At 37.5% G+C, this 19,437-nt stretch overlaps 1 protein-coding gene across 7 annotated transcripts in view; it reads right to left on the bottom strand.

The window, feature by feature from the left end:
• The window catches only part of MSH3 (mutS homolog 3), a 190,369-nt gene that overhangs the window by 61,185 nt on the left and 109,747 nt on the right, over nt 1-19,437 (bottom strand). For 6 of the 7 annotated variants that reach the window (XM_073344375.2, XM_073344373.2, XM_073344377.2 and 3 more), the window contains 5 exons: nt 16,158-16,222; nt 14,602-14,718; nt 9,569-9,676; nt 5,790-5,904; nt 477-634 (listed from right to left, as the gene is read on the bottom strand). In XM_073344375.2, coding sequence (XP_073200476.1) covers nt 477-634; nt 5,790-5,904; nt 9,569-9,676; nt 14,602-14,718; nt 16,158-16,222 — 563 coding nt within the window. The remainder of the gene's footprint in view (nt 1-476; nt 635-5,789; nt 5,905-9,568; nt 9,677-14,601; nt 14,719-16,157; nt 16,223-19,437) is intronic. The other variant, XM_078852790.1, reaches the window with a different exon arrangement.

Here is a 19,437-nt window from a genome sequence, read left to right as displayed (position 1 = left end):
TGTCATTTTGTGCCAGTTTAACTGGAATGACTAATTTTTTAAAATGAGGTAAGGTAGAGTAGTAGGCTCAAGGATAAGGCATAAAATATGTGGGACAAAATTTTCCAAACTTGACTGTCTACACTTAGACACCACTATACTTGGCATGATTTTCAGATATGCTTAGCATTTCCCACTACCATTCACTTCAGTGCAAGTAGCAACTGCCTACCACCTTTAAAAATTAAGCCAGAAAGATTCTGTTTGAAGATTCAGACTTTAGGCATTTAGGTTTAGACATTTTGGTTGGATGTTTTATTGAGGGGTAAGAAATGAGAAAGTGAATAATTCATTTAAAAATAACATAATTTTGAAAAATATAAGTGCATATGTATTCCTAAATTAAATAATGAAACTGTACTCTGCAGTGCAAAATCTGTGCTACAGTAATTCCATTCCACCCTCCATCCCCAGAACATAAAAAGTTGATAGATTACCTGGTAAAAATACCATCCACAACACCAACTGTGGACTCCTCTGCAGGAACATAGGAACCGATCTGTGCCATGATCGTGATCAGTGCAACTTGTTTTATGTAGGAGCTCTTTCCACCCATGTTGGGTCCAGTAATTATCATTACCCTTTCTTTGTCCCCCTGGAAAATGCAAAACAGCTGTTAAATATACACTACTGAGACGGAGTGCTTATTTAAGTGATAGTATGCTTTACAATGAGATATGTACGAGATGTATGTACAAAGGGTATGTTCTCAGTATTTAATATGCCTTCTACATAATAAAGTTCTTTTCCTGAGGGGAAGAAGCAGCAGTTTAAAAAGAACATTATTTACTTCTAATAATAATTTTTTGAAGAAACCATTTAATAGGATATCCACTTTTGTTGCTCCATGTACAGTGTGACACTAGTGGGAATTCCCCTAATTTCATAAGAATGTTGACTCTGTGCTTGAAAAGGTTGTATGTTCTAATATGATTATAAATTTATCCTTCCATCCCATACAAAAGTACTACAGTAATGGCGCAAAACACTATGTTTTACAAACCACTACTACAACATTAGAACGGCCATACTTGGTCAGACCAATGGTCTATCGAGCACAGTATCCTATCTTTCGACAGTGACCAGTGCCAGATGTGTCAGAGGAAATGACCAGAACAGTACAATCATCAAGTGGTCCAGCCCCAGCTTCTGGCCGTCATAGGGTTAGGGACATCCAGGGCATGAGGTTACATTCTGGACCATCTTGGCTGACAACCACTGATGGACCTATCCTCCATGAACTTTCCAATTCTTTTTTGAACCCAGTTACACTTTTGGCCGTCACAACATCCCTTGGCAATGAATTCCTCGGGATGACTGTGCGTTGAGTGAAGTAATACTTCCTTTTGTTTGTTTTCAACCTGCTGCCTATTAATTTCATTGGGTGAGCAACGGTTCTTGTGTTATGCCAAGGGGTAAATAACACTGCCTTATTTATTTTCTCCATACCAGTCATGATTTCATAGACCTCTATCATATTCTCATCCCCCGCGCCCCCCACTTAGTTGTCTCCTTTTCAAGATGAACAGTCCTTTTAATTTATCCTCATATGGAAGTTGTTCCATACCCCTATTCATTTGTGTTGCCCTTCTCTGTATGTTTTCCAATTCTATCATTTTTTAGATGGGTGACCAAAACTGTGTGCACTATTCCAGGTGTGGGCGTACCATGGATTTATATAGTTGCATAATGATAATTTCTGGTTCATCATCTATTCCTATCCTAATGGTTCCTAATATTCTGTTAGTTTTTTGAATGCCACTGCACACTGAGTCAATGTTTTCAGAGAACTATCCACAATTACTCCAAGATCTCTTTCATGAGTGGTAACAACTAATTTAGAATGCATAATTTTGTATGTCTAGTTGGGATTATTTTTTCCAAATTTTGCACTTATCAACACTGAATTTCATTTTCCATTTTGTTGCCTACTCACCCTGTTTTGTGACATCCCTCTGTAACTCTTTGCAGTCTGCTTTGGTCTTAACTATCTTGAGTAATTTTGTATTGTCTGCAAACTTTGCCACTTCACTGTTTACCCCTTTTTCCAGATCATTTATGAATATGTTGAACAGCACTGGTTCCAGTACAGATCCTTAAGGACCGCACTATTTGTCTCTTTTCACTATGAAAACAGACCATTTATTCCTATCCTTTATTTCTAATCTTCTACTAATCCATGAGAGGACCTTCTTTTTTTAAACCTGTGACTGCTTACTTTGCTTAAGAGCCTTTGGTGTGGGATCTTGTCAAAGCCTTTCTGAAAGTCCAAGTACACTATATCCACTGGCTCACCCTGTTCGACATTCTTACTGACACACTCAAAGAATTCTAACAGATTGCTGAGATATGATTTCACTTTACAAAACCATGTTGACTCTTCCCCAACATATTGTGTTCATCTATGTATCAGATAATGTTCTTCATTCTAGTTTCAACCAATTTGCCTGGTACTGATGTTAGGTTTACTGGTCAGTTATTGTCAGGATCAATGCTGGAACCTATTTTAAAAATCTGCAATTTCATATTTGAGTTCCTTCAGAACTCTTGGGTGAATACCATCTGGGCCTTGTCACTTATTACTGTTTAATTTACCAATTTGTTCCAAAATCTCCTTTATTGACACCTCAATCTGGGATAGTTCCTTATATCTGTCACCTAAAAGAATGGCTCAGGTGTGGGAATCTCCCCCACATTCTTTGCAGTGAACACCAATGCAAAGAATTCATTTCTCTGCAACGGCCCTGTCTTCCTTGAATGTACTTTTAGCACCTTGATCATCCAGTGGCCCCACTGACTGTTTGGCAGACTTTCTGCTTCTTGATGTACTTTAAAAAAACAACAACAACCACCTTTGCTGTTAGTTTGTGTCTTTTGCTAAATTGCTCTTCAAATTCTTTTTTGGACTGCCTAATTATACTTTTACACTTGACTTGCCAGAGTTTATGCTCCTTTCTATTTTCCTCAGTAGGATCTGACTTCCAATTTTTACAGGATGCCTTTTTGCCTCTAACTACCTCCATTACTCTGCTGTTTAGCCATAGTGGCATTTGTATAGTTCTTGTATTACTGTTTTCTTTAATTTGGGGAATACATTTAGTTTGAGCCTCTATTATCGTATTTTCAAATAGTTTCAAATGCAGTTTGCAGGCATTTCACCCTTTTTACTGTTCCTTTTAATTTTCATAGCTTCCTCATTTTTTTGTAGTTCCTCTTTATCAGGTTATATGCTGCTGTGGTGGGTTTCTTTGGTATTTCTCCTCCACACCCTTACATTTAATTATATTATGACTGTTATTTCTGAGTGGTTCAGCTATATTAACCTCCTGGACCAGATACTGTGCACCACGTAGGACTAATTTAAGAATTACCAAGCCCCTTGTGGGATCCAGGACTAGCCGCTTCAAGTAGCAGTCATTAATGGTGTCTACAAATTTTACCTCTGCATCCCATCCGGAGGTGACATTCCCAGTCAATATGTGGATTTTATGGCAGGGTTTTTTTTGTGTGGGTTTGTAGCCTCTCATCTCCCTGAGCATTTCACAGTCACTGTCACCATCGTGGTCAGGTGGTTGATAGGATATTCCTACTGCTATACTTTTATTATTCAAGCATGGAATTTCTATCCATTGAAATATGATTCATTTAAGATTTTTACTGTATTTGACTCTATGCTTTCTTTCACATAAAGTCCCATTCCCTCACCTATAAAACCTACTCTATCATTCTTATATATTGTGTACCCTGATATTACTGCATCCCATTATCATTCCACCAAGTTACTGGGATGCCTATTATATTAATATCCTCATTTAATACCAGGCAAGTTACCCATCTTACCCATCTTAGTATTTAAACTTCTAGTATTTGTGTACAAGAATTTATCAAATGTATCAATATTTAGTTGTCTGCCTTCATGTGATATAACTGAAGGGGACTCTTTGTTTGGCAGTTTCTCTTCAGTTCCTACCTGTACTTCATCAAGTTCTATCCTCTCCTCTTTACTAGATCTAAAGTAGCCCCTTTAATAAACTTTCCCCAAAAGAATGTGTCTGTCCAATCTGTCTACTCCTCTGCATCTCTCAGCTTTCCCCCAGCTGGACTGACTATATTATAACACTAATATTTCTTCTTTCATAAGGACTATCCTGACAGTATTGGTACATTTGGAACAGCTTTTAAAGTATTCACAGTTCTATAACTTAGTCAGTATTTTAAAATTTGTCCAGTGATTAACACTTAGACTTAATTCTTCTCCTAATAAAGAGTCTAGAATTCTCATAATTGCTATTTTTAATTTGGATTTTTCAAGAGATATCCCTTTTTCTGTACATAAAGAAAGAACAGAGCAAATATAATACCTATCGGGGTACTTCTAGGACTCCCATCATAATATCTGACCACCACACAAATATTTAAAAATGGATACATCTCTATTCCTTATTTCCCAGCCTGTAGAAGAAATAGCTTGTTTACACAAATATGTTTTGAAGTAATAAAACCAACTTTTAGGTTTGAAGTCCTATCACAAACTTGATACATAGGAAGAATCTAGTTCATGAACATTTTTAAGAGGATATCAAGGGGAAAGGGGACATGTTCATGTTATGGCCCTGATAGAAAGGCTCTAGCAATAGTTTCAGGCAGGTAAAAAAATATAGTTGAAGGCATTTCTGCAGGCATGTTCTCCTGATGATTCAAACTGTTTTATTTGAAACTAGAAGCATTTTGATGAACTAGGTTTCGACTCACCAACCATAGAAAAGTAAAGAGAGCTGGAAACACTAGAATCAACACTGATTATGTCAATATCACCCAGATTTTATCTATTGTTTCTGTAACATATGAGTTGCTAAATTATAACATTAGAACATGGCTAACAGAAAACTAAGATGATTATTGAATAAAATGCCAGATTTTTTGGAAATACCATTTGTAATTTGTTCTGAGTTGCGGAAGAATTTTTTAACGTTCATTTTGCACTGAAGCAACATACAACACTTTTATATCAACATTCTATAATAGCTTTGAAAAATAATTTGTATGTAAATGTATGCAATACAAAGTAGAATATATTTTACCATAGCAACAGCTCCATATCAACACCTACAATAAACATAGAAAAATAAAGTATGCAAAGGCAGCCGATGTTCAGAAGTAGGTTGAAAGTATTTTTTTCTGTTTGTACAAAGCAGAAGTGTAATATTACAAAAAAAATTTGAGGTGAATATTTAGTGGCAAGGATTAAAAGACCCTGCAATTCCTGAGAGAGATTTCAGTTTCTCAGAACAACTTAACACGTCCCTCCCCACCACCAAAATCATAATACATATGTTTCTCAGAAATATCCATATAAAATAAAAATATGAGCTAACATTTTTCTGCATTAGCTGTATGTTAATACAAATCTTTTGTAATAATGCTTATGTTCCTTAGAATAACCACTTAAATTCTCGTTTTCCCAACCCTAATCATACTGTCTTTTGAGGTCACCTTTTCAATTTGTTTGTGCCACTAGTCTGAATGATGTTGTTGAAGTGTGCAACTTGCTGTATGAAATCAGCAAAACGTTGATAATCAAGCAATGTGGCAAAACAGATGTGGACATGGATTCAAGAGATATCTTCTGAAATGCAAGCAAGCAGCCATCTGTATAATTAAATTTATTTATTTAATTTCCTGGACCAGAACAAATTCTAGAATCCTTCTCTTGATTGCTATTCAATTCCTCATTATAGTCCCATACTTACGGCTAGGTTGGTGCTGTTTGGAACATACTGATCTTGTTCTCCTAGCAGTTCATCAATCACAGGGTGTCTGCCATTTTTTATTATTATTTTTTTCCCTTTATCTTGCACAACTGGTCTGCACAAAGAAGATGATGTTAGTACACTGTTCATTACATTTAATTATTTAAGCATATCATGATGAATTTTAGGGAAGGCATTCTAAACAGCATACAGATATCTTTTCAATAAACCATCAACAGCTGAAAAATGAATTCTAGTGCAGAATCCATGATTCTCACACAGATGGCAGATGTGTGGGTTTGGGGAACTTTTTAAAAGAGGCATGAAACATTATGGGATGCAGATAAAATTATGGGATGGAGAAAAATGCATGATGGGACATGGGAACTGAAACCATGTTCCCAGTCAACCCTGTGCAACTCATGTGCTCCCATGAAGCACTACAAACAATTCCCAAAACTCCTTGCACTAGATGGTGGTGAGTTGCACAGTGGAATAGCTACCCATGGCGCACTGCCCTCTGCATTAAAGCAAGCGCTTCTAGTGAGGACGTGCATCGCTGACACAAGGAGTATAACGTGGACATGCACAAGCGATTTAATTACTGCGGTGACTGTATGTTAATATAATTTAGGCCTGGTCTAGCCTACAGAATTAGGTTGTCATAAGACAATTTACATTGACCTAACTCTGTAAGCGTCTACACTAAAACGTCCCTCCCACTACACGCACTTAATAACTCAATCTCCACAAGAGGTATAGCGCTTAAGTTGATGTAGATAGGTCAACACCGTGTCTGTATAGACAGTGGCTTGCTTACATCACCTGTTGCCGCTCAGTGCTAACAGCTGCAGCCCTGCTGCCCTGGGGCTGACAGGCAGGGCAGCGAGGCTCTGGCTGTCAGTGCCCCACAATGCCCAACTTAAGTCAGTGCAAGCACTCCTGGTAAAGATCCGCACCAACAGAAGGAGCGTAGTCTAGACACGAAGAGACGATTTAATTACTGTGGTGGCTGTAACGCAATCTAACTTAAATTGATTTAATTTTGTAGTGTAGACTTGCCCTCAGGGCGTCACAGCTAAATACAAGGTAGAACAGATTGTTCAGCATAAGGAGTTAACATATTGTAAAATACCACTCGAGGTGAAGTGGGCAGTTAACACCTCTGTAGTCATAAGACAAAGGACATTCATACACATCTAACAAAATATTAACAACCCAAAAAAAGCTGTAGCAGCATTTCAACTATCAAAAAGAGTTCAGAGAGCAGCGAATGGGCTTCTCTATTATGTCAGATATTTTCACAGGGATTATTCATAAATGCTGATTCATAGTTTGATAATGTACTTTCAAATTATTGTAAAATTTTTAAATTTAAAAAAGTAAATCTGCCTAACAAATTGTAATTGGTTGTGCTATTATGACACACAATTTTAGAAAAAAATAATTCACTGTACTTTTCTAATCATTCATTGAAATCATTGAAGTTTTTTAAAATTAAATAATTTACAGTGGAATGCAATAAAGTATCCTTATACCAACAACCAATTTCTTAAAATTCTGCAAATTTACAGTCTGTGAAAATTAATATAGAAACACAAGAGAGACATTATATCCAAAATATTCGAACACAGAAATGCTAAAGTGAGCTAATGTGAAGGTACAAATTCCAAACTTTCTTTCAGTAGCCCTCAAAAATTAATTATTGACATCTTCCCTGTGGGTTAACACATTAGAGAATTGTAGTAATTCCTTCTGAAGCTTAACTGATAGGCCTGCTCCCTGCCAGTTTAATATTTGATGAATTATTTAAAGTTCCCATAATGAATTAATCAGATTTTAGTTTGTTTTCTCATCTGAGTATGCAGGAGTAAGATACCAATTCTCTGTAGACAAAGATAAGCAAAGTTCTCAAAGGTCCAAAAGTGATCAACATTAGAGAGAGAGAGAGAGAGAGAGAGAGAGAGAGAGAGAGAGAGAGAGAGAGAGAGAAAACTGACTTCACCTACACAACACACATTTAAATATACTTCCAAAGGGCTCTACTTTGTTCTAATGCAATTTTCTAATAGCTTGCAGGTGAAGCCAGCTCACAGTTTAACCATTTACCTATAATTTTATTGCAGTTAAATAATATTAAGTAAAATATATTTTAATTGTTTAATATATCCAACTGTTACAATATCTCCCAATAACATTATTTATTCCTTCAGTAAGACTTGGAAAAGTACTCTATTGCAATGATTTCCAGTGTATACCTAATTTAATTAGTATAGTAGTAAACTAGTAAATGTATAGAATATGTTTAGAATATTTTGGAAATCAAGACAAATCACGTAACAGAAAATTATTTAGCTAAAAATATTTTTGTTTTACTCTTAGTTGTTTCCACGAAGCTTTGTATTTTCTCAAATGCCTTTCCTATGCAGAAGTAAAGTTTTATGTGGGTATACAAACCACAAGCCATCAACAGAAGGGAAAATTTGTGGGCTGATAAATATTAGGACTAACAGGTTGAAACACAAAGCTCTCATATAGTCTGTGGAAATCATCATCTGCAAATATTAGTTTTTATAGAAATGTTAGTACTAAAAAGACAAAGATCAAAATTTTTTGTATTCTAAACATAATAAAACGGTCTTATAAGAACAAGTGAACAAAATTCTCTCTCTTCATATTTACTCAGCTTTATACCTAAGTTCCCTCTGAGGCACACAGCACTGCAGCAGGCTATAAAGAGCCTTGCAAGCGTGCAGTAACAGGGGCCTGGCAGGGAGGGGAGAAAGTTGGGGCGTGCAGGCCAGGGCTGCCGTTGGCCTCCTCCCTGGCCCCAAAGCTCCTGCCAGCGGGGAGAAGGCTGGGGGGAGTCCTCTGGCTCCAGCCGTGGAGCTGCTGCTGGCAGAGAGAGGGCTGGAAGGAATCCTCTCGCCCCAGCCCCAGGGCTGCTGCAGACAGGGAGAGAGCTGGGAGGAATCCCTGGGGCTGCTGCTGGCGGGGAGAGGGCTGGGAGGAATCCTCTGGCCCTAGCCGCAGGGCATCCTGCCCCCCAAATTTCTCATTCCCAGCCCCACCCCAGAACCCGCACCGCCAACTGGAGCCCTCACCCCACACCCCAACCCTCTGCCACAGCCCTGAGCCCCCTGCACTCCAAACCCCTCATCCATGGCCCCACCCCAGAGCCTGCATCCCAGCCCTAAACCCCCTCCCACAATCCAAACCCCTCGGCCCCACCCCCGCCACAAAATATCACCTCCCTATTGGTGCACCAACAAAATTCATTCTGCACATGGATATAAAAAATTTGAGGGAACATTGCTTTAAGCCAATATTGGGAGTTTTAGCAAAGGTGTTATTTGGTATGTCAGCTGAGGTCTACTAAATTGAAACAGACTGAAAACTGATCAGCACTGTAGACATTTCAGGACCTACTCCATGGAAGCATAAAGCTTTGGCCCCAATCCTACACAGATTTATACAAGTTTAATTTGACACACTGAACACTTCATTTGAAGACAATGGAACTATGTACGTATGAGTAAATTGTTGTTGACAAAATGCAAATCTTTCTAAAAACTTGTTGTTGTCTTTGCATTATATAATTTACATGGTAAACTCATCAGGGTTGAGACCATGCCTTAGTCTATGTTTGTAAAACAATGCTGAAACTTACAGTACTATCAACATATTTAACAGTACATTTTACTGTGCTAAGTACACCAGATCAAAGCTTATTTTAATATTCTGCCTTTTAAATCAATAAACAGTTTAAAACTGATTACCTGCAATAGTCTCCTTGTTTAGCAACCTTGGCCAATGAGAAAATGCAGTCAATAGTTGCTAGATGCCCAACCGCCTTCAACACAGAGTGATAATATTCACTAAAATGACTATATATATGTAGAGAAGGGAGAAAATAATGAACAAAAATAAATAAATAACTTCATATGAATCCGTATTTTGACATGTATTGTCAAAATATAGCCTTTGCTTGGCTCTCACAGGGCTCTTATGGTATTAAAATTAGACTAAAATCAAATCTCCCAGCAGTTTGTCAAACTTCTAATGTGGAACTCAATCTTAATCATGATGAACTTTATATTCATAGTGTAACCCTGCATTATTTCTGCCCATTAAAAGGAAGGCAAACTGAAATTAATTAACTTGTATATAAAGGGTCTGCAGCTGATCCCTGCTGCCTAAGGGACTCCACAAAAATGTTCCTGTTTATCACAGTGGCTGACTGAACTCAGTCACTCACTTCAACTGTAAGTTATTGTAAGGAAAAAATCAAAAAAGTGCTCTGACACAGGAGCTCTCCAAGGTCTCTTAGAAAACAAGGCTCTTCACCATAGAAAGTTCATAATTTCATTTCCCTTTCTGAGTACAGTTCCTTCAATACATGTATGAAGTTAACAGAGGCCAAAGACAAAGTTTTCAGTAGACTCACTCCCTTAGCCTCAATACATTTCTTTCCTTTCCAGTTAATTAATTTATAGTCGGAAGATACGCTGGAGGGGAGGGATAGGATACAGAAGGACCTAGACAAATTGGAGGATTGGGCCAAAAGAAATCTGATGAGGTTCAATAAGGATAAGTGCAGTTCTGCGGAAAAGGACCTAGGGATGACAGTGGACGAGAAGCTGGATATGAGTCAGCAGTGTGCCCTTGTTGCCAAGAAGGCCAAGGGCATTTTGGGATGTATAAGTAGGGGCATAGCGAGCAGATCGAGGGACGTGATCGTTCCCCTCTATTCGACATTGGTGAGGCCTCATCTGGAGTACTGTGTCCAGTTTTGGGCCCCACACTTCAAGAAGGATGTGGATAAATTGGAGAGAGTCCAGCGAAGGGCAACAAAAATGATTAGGGGTCTGGAACACATGAGTTATGAGGAGAGGCTGAGGGAGCTGGGATTGTTTAGCCTGCAGAAGAGAAGAATGAGGGGGGATTTGATAGCTGCTTTCAACTACCTGAAAGGGGGTTCCAAAGAGGATGGCTCTAGACTGTTCTCAATGGTAGCAGATGACAGAACAAGGAGTAATGGTCTCAAGTTGCAGTGGGGGAGGTTTAGATTGGATATTAGGAAAAACTTTTTCACTAAGAGGGTGGTGAAACACTGGAATGCGTTACCTAGGGAGGTGGTAGAATCTCCTTCCTTAGAGGTTTTTAAGGTCAGGCTTGACAAAGCCCTGGCTGGGATGATTTAACTGGGAATTGGTCCTGCTTCGAGCAGGGGGTTGGACTAGATGACCTTCTGGGGTCCCTTCCAACCCTGATATTCTATGATTCTAAGATTTAAAGGTATCTACAGTTCTACTTGTAAAATTGGAAACATAAGGGAAACAAAACATGCTGAGGGAAGAAAAAACTCAAAAAATGAAAGATTGTCTCCGACAAAGTAACTCTCATTTTCCCCATCTCTATACTGCTCTAGCAGCAAATGTGGGAAATTCACCGAAGTGGAAGACAATTTGAAGGGGAAGAACTCAAAAAATTAAAAATGGCTCATAAAAGAAAATACCTAAACTCCACAGATGAGAACCAAAGTTAAGAGGCTTATGGCAAAAAGGATGTGAATCCAATCACTGTCCAAAGAGGTTTAAGCAAAAAAGTTGGAAAAATCACTTTTAAACTAGGGTTGTTAATTAATCGCAGTTAACTCACACGATTTACTCAAAAAATTAATCGTGATTAAAAAGTTAATCACGATTAATCGCAGTTTTAATTGCACTGTTAAACAATAGAATACCAATTGAAATTTATTAAATATTTCAGATTTTTTTTATATTTTCATATACATTGTATTCTGTTATAATTGAAATTGAAGTTTTTTATTCAAATATTTGCACTGTAAAAATGATAAATAGTATTTTTCAATTCACCTCATATAAGTACTGTAGTGCAATCTCTTTGCCGTGAAAATGCAACTTACAAATGTAATTTGTTACATAACTGCACTCAAACAAAACAATGTAAAACTTCAGAGCCTGCAAGTCCACTCAGTCCTACTTCTTGTTCAGCCAATCACTAAGACAAACAAGTTTGTTCATGTTTACAGAAGATAATGCTGCCCTCTTCTTATTTACATCACCAGAAAGTGAGAACAGGCATTTGCAAGGCACTTTTGTAGCCAGCATTGCAAGGTATTTACTTGCCAGATATGCTAAACATTTGTGTGCCCCTTCACGCTTTGGCCACCATTCCAGAAGACATGCTTCCATGCTGATGATGCTTGTTAAAAAAAAAAAAAAATGCATTAATTAAATGTGTTACTGAACTCCTTGGGGGGAGAATTATATGTCTCCTGCTCTGTTTTACCCACAGTCTGCCACATATTTCATATTATAGCAGTCTTGGATGATGACCCAGCACATGTACATTTTAAGAACACTTTCACTGCTGATTTGACAAAACACAAAGGTACCAATGTGAGATTTAGAAAGATAGCTACAACACTTGACCCAAGGTTTAAGAACCTGAAGTGCCTTCCAATATCTGAGAGGGACGAGGTGTGGAGCATGCTTTCAGAAGTCTTAAAAGAGCAACACTCTGATGCGGAAACTATAGAACCCAAATCACCAAAAAAGAAAATCAATCTTCTGCTGGTGACATCTGACTCAGATAATTAAAATGAACATGCGTCAGTCTGCACTGCTGTGGACTGTTATAGAGTATAACTCGTTATCAGCATGGAAGCATGTCCCCTGGAATGGTGGTTGAAGCTTATGAATCTTTAGTACATCTGGCACATAAATATCTGGTGACACCGGCTACAACAATACAATAAGAAGGCCTGTTCTTACTTTCAGGTGATATTGTAAATAAGAGGTGGGCAGTATTACATCCTGCAAATGGAAACAAACTTGTTTCTCTTAGCGATTGGTTGAACAAGAAGTAGGACTGAGTGGACATGCAGGCTCTAAAATTGTAAATTGTTTTATTTTTGAAAGCAGTTTTGTTTGTACATAATTCTACATTTGTAAGTTCAACTTTCATAATAAAGAGATTGCACTACAGTATTTGTATTAGGTGAACTGAAAAATACTATTTCTTTTGTTTTTTTTACAGTGCAAATACTTGTAATCAAAAATAAATATGAAGTGAGCACTGTACACTTTGTATTCTATGTTGTAATTGAAATCAAAATATTTGAAAATGTAGAAAACATCCAAAAATATTTAAGTGGTATTTGTAGCGAGGTGATGACTCACCGGTGCGACGTCTCCTGCTGGTTGTCTTGGGAATTAGCTCTTCTAGCCCAGAGCACTCTCTGCAGGCCAGTGTCTTGCCTGCCACTGGCCCCCCCGTGTCCCTCCCGAACCCCAGTGCCCCTCTACATCAGGGTTCTACCCCCCAGCAGTAGCCGACAATCTGGGTCTCCCCACTCAGGGAACCCCCAACCCTCTATCCCCAAGTTGCCTCAGTGGCTACTGCCAGTCACCATCTAGCCCCGCTCACTGGGGCAGACTGCAGTCTGTAAACCACTCATCAGCCTTTGCCTATTCCCAGCCTACACCTCTGTAGCCCCAGTACCTTTCCTGGCCTTTAGCAAGGCCTGGAGGATTTCCAGGCTGGAGCTCCCCAGCTCCTCTGGCCTTTCCGCAGCCCTGCTCTACTCCAGGTACCCTTTTCTCCCAGGCAGCCAGGTCCTTTTCACTAGAGAGACAGTCTGCCTGAGCTCCTGGCTCACAGCCCTTTTATAGGGCCAGCTGTGGCCTGACTGGGGTGTGGCCCCATCTGTGGCTGTTTCCCCAATCAGACTAGGCTTTTTTCTAGGCCCCAGCCCTCTCCAAGGGCTGGCTTTTAACCACTTCTGAGCCGAAGTGGGGTGACCACCCCGCTATAGTATTCTATTATTGTTTAACAATGCAATTAATCACGCAATTAACTTTTTTTAATTGCTTGACAGCCCTATTTTAAACTGCTACGAAATTCAAAGCCCACTTTTGAGAAAACAAAGAACAATTTGGGTAAACTCTATCTAGATATAAAACTTCTATCATATGCAAGTAGTGAGGGGGCAATATTACTGAAATAATGTTTCTAATGAAAGCACAGTTACAGATAATAAAATGGTTAAAATCCAAGATGTATGCCTGCACAGAATCTGAACAATTATTTGAGACACTGACTGTGGATATTCTGAACATCCTCAACACAGAAAAGTATCAGTATTATTACATGTTACAGCGAATTATGCCTTAATTCTTCAATAATGAGACACTTAATGAAGAATTCAGGCAGTATTTGAATATAATGTTTTAAAAGGACATTCAGCTTAAAAATCGTACATTACAAACAAATGTCTTTACCTATGTCACATTTATGACTATTAAAGTGAAAAAATATTAAAAATTCAATTTGCTTGTTACAATGAATGACCTTTGTTTTCTTTTTCAGTTACTTTGAACTTGAACAATAAAATCACTAAAGTCAGTTTCACTTTCTTTTGTAATCAGTTGCACCTTTCAAGTCCTTAGTGCTGCAATATTTAGGTTTCAACATAGCTCCCCAGTATTTGATTTGTTCAAAAACTGATTTCATTGGAATTTAAAATACTGAGGAAACATTCCTGTTAGTCTTAGGTTTTATAAAAATTTTATTTTAAGAGCTTTAAATTTAGGACCATATTTTAGTTTAGATTTCTTGTAGACTGCCTTATGAGAAACTAATCAGCAATTTCTTCTTTTCATTTTGAGAAACATTTTCTTTTCTTGCTTTCATAGCTAGCAAAAAAAACAAAACCAAAAACAAAAAACCCAAACAAACCAAAAACAAAAAACCCATCAGATTCTACTTTTCATTGTAAACTCACTCTAAAAAATTTAGCCATTCAGTGTTGCAGTCGAGGACTAGCTGCTCCCGGAGCTGATTCAGATGTCTGTAATTTTCTACAATAAAAGGAGAGTGGAAACGGCTGACAGCTTTTGTGCTAGAAGAGAGAAAAAAAGCCAAATAGGAAATCAAGGTTACTAAGCAATCAGTTACATCATCAACATGGAAAATTAGACTAGTTTTCTTATTCTCTGTGAGCCTTGAAAATAAATAGATGTAAAAAAAATGCATGTTCTATTATTGTACTGCTGAACTCTGTTGATTCCAATAATCTTTATAGTAAATGAAGTACTTGGTTACTATGGTGCAGTCAGTGCAGAAAGCTTTTGAAATACATTTCAGAACGTAATATAAATGGCCAAAGAGCATGGCATACAATATTCTGCTTAGCAACAGAGGTTTATCATCTTTAAAAAAGCAAAAACGGGTGACTTTTTGTGACTAATAGTGATTGTACTTATAACAAACATCAAATAATTTCACAATGATGACCTCACTGAGGAAGACTTATTGGTAGCCTAAGGCAAAGTTAGTAAACACAGGCTGTGTCTTGCATGAATGTTAGTTTGATTTGGGACACTTAAAAAAAAAATTTCTTTTTTGACATTAGCACACATTATCTCGCAAGTTACAGTTACAATAATTTATTGTTCAAAACATTAGTTATGGACTACTGTATATACTTTTCTTATTGTTGCTCTTCCGTAAACCAATAGCCTAACAGCACATAACTGGAGCATGCTTTATTATGCCTATTACTGGGTTAGATAATATTAAAGAATATTATCCCTCTCTCGATTACCTTGAGCATTGAAGTGTTAAGTGACCTTGCTAGTTATCTGTGCAATTGTGATCACATATTACATTTTTCATTTTTAAGGTGCTCAACACACTATTTAAATAATAAACCAGAAGTCAGAGAAGAAAAAAGCCAATTAGATCATCCAGCCAATCGTCATCTCATCTACCAGAATCCCTCCTCCTTCGCCCCCAAATAGCTAAAGCAATTCTTATGTAACAATCAACAAAACAAGCAAGGTTTGTATACATGAGTGTAAAATAACATTTTAATGACAATGACTTCATTCAGATACACAAATGTCATATCTTTAGATGGCTACGGTTATAGCTCTGAATAAATATAAAACCCACCATGATTATGTGAATAGGATACTGTATATAGACACACACATGCATAGCATATATATTATGTAATACAAACAGATTAAGAAAAATAACTTGCACACAAATTTCTATTGAGGTTTTTTTTTTCCCTCCCAAAGTCAAGCATAATTGTTGTTAAGGATCTATCCTGCTAAACATTTCTTCCAGGAACTCAACTTCCCAGTATTTTACAGACTTTACTATAATGTATGAATTAAAGGGTTTTTTTGTTTAATTGCTTTTTAAAACTGTTTAAAGGTTGGGCAAAAAGAAAAATATATACTACCTACATTTTAATAATAAAAGAAGAATTATACTATAGTTCTGTCTATGTGCTGGAATAAAACAAAAATTAAAGACATTTTTACATACCTACCAACTTTAACCCAATCAGAGGGTACAGAAGATAAGAGTGAATTCTTGACTTCTATCAGAAACTAAAATAAATAAAAAATGTTTACACATTAAAGATGTGATTATTAGACTATTCAACCAAGTTCTTCATACACAAAAATGTCTGTGTGCAAGTAATAGCATTTGACTCTTGGTAGCGTTCACAGTTATGATGAACTATGTCCACATGCTTAAGACGACACAGCCCAGCGCCCCAAATATATTCAAACTGGGGAGATTTTGAAGAAAACATCCTGTATGACTGTGGTCTGCACAAACAAGTTATCTTTTTTCATTCTCCCCTCACTCCATTCTCAAAACAAATCCCTTTTCTCTGAATACCTGATGGCCATTAACTAGCCAGAGGCTAAATTCCTGCATAATCCATGCACAATTATTTCTCTATAGAGTGGATTTATGCAAGCCCTTTACTCTGACTGGCTACTGCAAATGCCCCTATTCTGATGGGATACTGTGTTTAGAAACCCTCAGCGATAGGTCTACAACTAACAGGGATTCATAAACTCCTCACCATCTTCCCACTCACACTAACCTGAAATATCAAATACAATCCAATTTAAAGAGATTACTTTCTAAGTAGGAGTCTTCGACCAGGGTAAATGAGAAGTTGGTGAAGGAATGCATTCAGAAGACAGGGTTTAGTGTGGGCAATGGGGTAAGGAAAGGGTCAGAAACTGAGGCAGCTATATTTGCTGTGGTCATGGCGACTGAGAATTGAAGGCAGTGGTCAATGAGTGTGCAGAAATTCATAGGACCCAAGTACAGCACAGGGATAAAAGGAAGAGGAGAACATTTCAGTATAATAACTTGAAGCTGTGTCCCCTTAACCCAATGACAACTAGAGCTGGTTGGAAATTTTTCAAAGGAATGTTTTCCCATTGGAAAATGCCAATTCATTGAAATCAAAATGTTGCCAATTTTTTCATGACAAAAATAGACAATATGTGAAGTGACCTTCTCCCACACTTGGGTTTCCTCCCTTCTCCCCCCGCAACATTCTCCTCCTCCTCCTCTCCAGTCACAGATGCAGAAGATTCTCGTCTGTTCTTCTCCTCTAGCCTCTCCACTTGCACCAGGGACCCCAACCCATCCCATTCTCATCTCCTCCCATACTCTTCTCTTTAATCTTTGGCTCTTTCCCCTAACAATACAGACATGCTTTAGTCTCTCCCATCTTAAAAAAATCCTTTCCCTAACTCCACTTGCCTCGCCAACCACCACCCCAACTCTCCCTTCTTTTCACTCATAAGCTCACCAAGAACACAAAGTGTACAGTGCTCATTTTATATTATTTTTATTACAAATATTTGCTCTGCAAAAAAGATGAACAAAAGATAGTGCAACCTACAAGTCCAAGCATGAAGGGGCATATGAATGTTTAGCATATCTGACACTTAAATACCTTGCAACACCACCATTTGAAGGCCTGTTGTCACTTTCAGGTGACTGTACATAAGAAGTAGGCAGCATTATCTTTCATCAAACCTGTTTGTCTCAGCAATTGGTTGAACAAGGTGTAGAACTGAGTGGACTTGTGGGCTCTAAAGTTTTACATTGTTTGTTTTTGGGTGCAGTTATGTAAAAAAAATTCTGCATTTGTAAGTTGAACTTTCATGAAAAAGAGATTGCATTGCAGCTCTTGTATGAGGTGAATTGAAAACTACTATTTATTTTATCTTTTTTACACTGCAAATATTTGTAATAAAAATAATAATAAAGTGAGCATTGTGCACTTTGTATTCTGTGTTATAATTGAAATTAATATATTTGAAAATGTAGAAAAACATCCAAAAATATTAATAAATTTAGATTGGTATTTTATTATCAGTGCAATTAAAACAGCGATTCATTGCAATTGATTTTTTAATCGAATTAATTTGTTTTGAGTCAGTCGTTCGAGTTAACTGCGATTGACAGCACTACAAACAACATATGTTATACAGGTTTCACAGTAGCAGCCGTGTTAGTCTGTATTCGCAAAAAGAAAAGGAGTACTAGGGGCACCTTAGAGACTAACCAATTTATTTGAGCATAAGCTTTCATGCTCACGAAAGCTTATGCTCAAATAAATTGGTTAGTCTCTAAGGTGCCACTAGTACTCCTTTTCTTTATATGTTATACAATTAATTAGATACCAGAACATACTACTTTAGTATTTTTAGTCACCAGTTAACTAAATGAAATACTACCAGATTGTTGGGGCTTTCTTGTAAAGAGCCAGAGACTTTTACACTTCATAGTGGTATATTATTTATGCTATGCCAGAGATGTATCCATGATATTTTCTAAGTAAGAACACGAGGTCACTAATTCCAAAACTTTACAACTGAAACTAGATTATCACACCCAGAAAAAATAAGTAATGAGTCAAGGGAGATATATGGGAAAGAGTAGGGTTAGAACAGGGAAGATTATGTGAATATTTGTTGCATATTGCGTGACCCACGTTAGTTATTTTTTAACAAGTCAGTAAGTGAGATAGATTTGAGAAAGAAGGGAGGCATTCTTAGATGAAGAGTCAGCTGTAAAAAGAATTTTCAGCAGAGATTAGATTAAATACACAGTCTGACCACCTTTAGGACATGCTGCAAGACTCCCCTGTTCGATAAAGCTTTTCCACTATAACCACTATGATTTATTTCAGGTTTCAGAGTAGCAGCCGTGTTAGTCTGTATCCGCAGAAAGAAAAGGAGTACTTGTGGCACCTTAGAGATTAACACATTTATGTGAGCATGTCATAAATATAAAGGGAAGGGTAAACCCCTTTGAAATCCCTCCTGGCCAGGGGAAAGCTCCTCTCACCTGTAAAGGGTTAAGAAGCTAAAGGTAACCTCGCTGGCACCTAACCAAAATGACCAATGAGGAGACAAGATACTTTCAAAAGCTGGGAGGAGGGAGAGAAACAAAGGGTCTGTGTGTCTGTCTATATTCTGTCTTTGCCGGGGATAGACCAGGAATGGAGTCTTAGAACTTTTAGTAAGTAATCTAGCTAGGTGTGTGTTAGATTATGATTTCTTTAAATGGCTGAGAAAAGAACTGTGCTGAATAGAATAACTATTTCTGTCTGTGTATCTTTTTTGTAACTTAAGGTTTTGCCTAGAGGGGTTCTCTATGTTTTTGAATCTAATTACCCTGTAAAGTATCTACCATCCTGATCTTACAGGGGGGATTTCTTTATTTCTATTTACTTCTATTTTTATTAAAAGTCTTCTTGTAAGAAACTGAATGCTTTTTCATT

This window comes from Lepidochelys kempii, chromosome 5 (genome assembly GCF_965140285.1).
Source record: "Lepidochelys kempii isolate rLepKem1 chromosome 5, rLepKem1.hap1, whole genome shotgun sequence".
Taxonomy (NCBI): domain Eukaryota; kingdom Metazoa; phylum Chordata; order Testudines; family Cheloniidae; genus Lepidochelys; species Lepidochelys kempii.
This window is presented reverse-complemented; position numbering and strand designations above follow the sequence as displayed.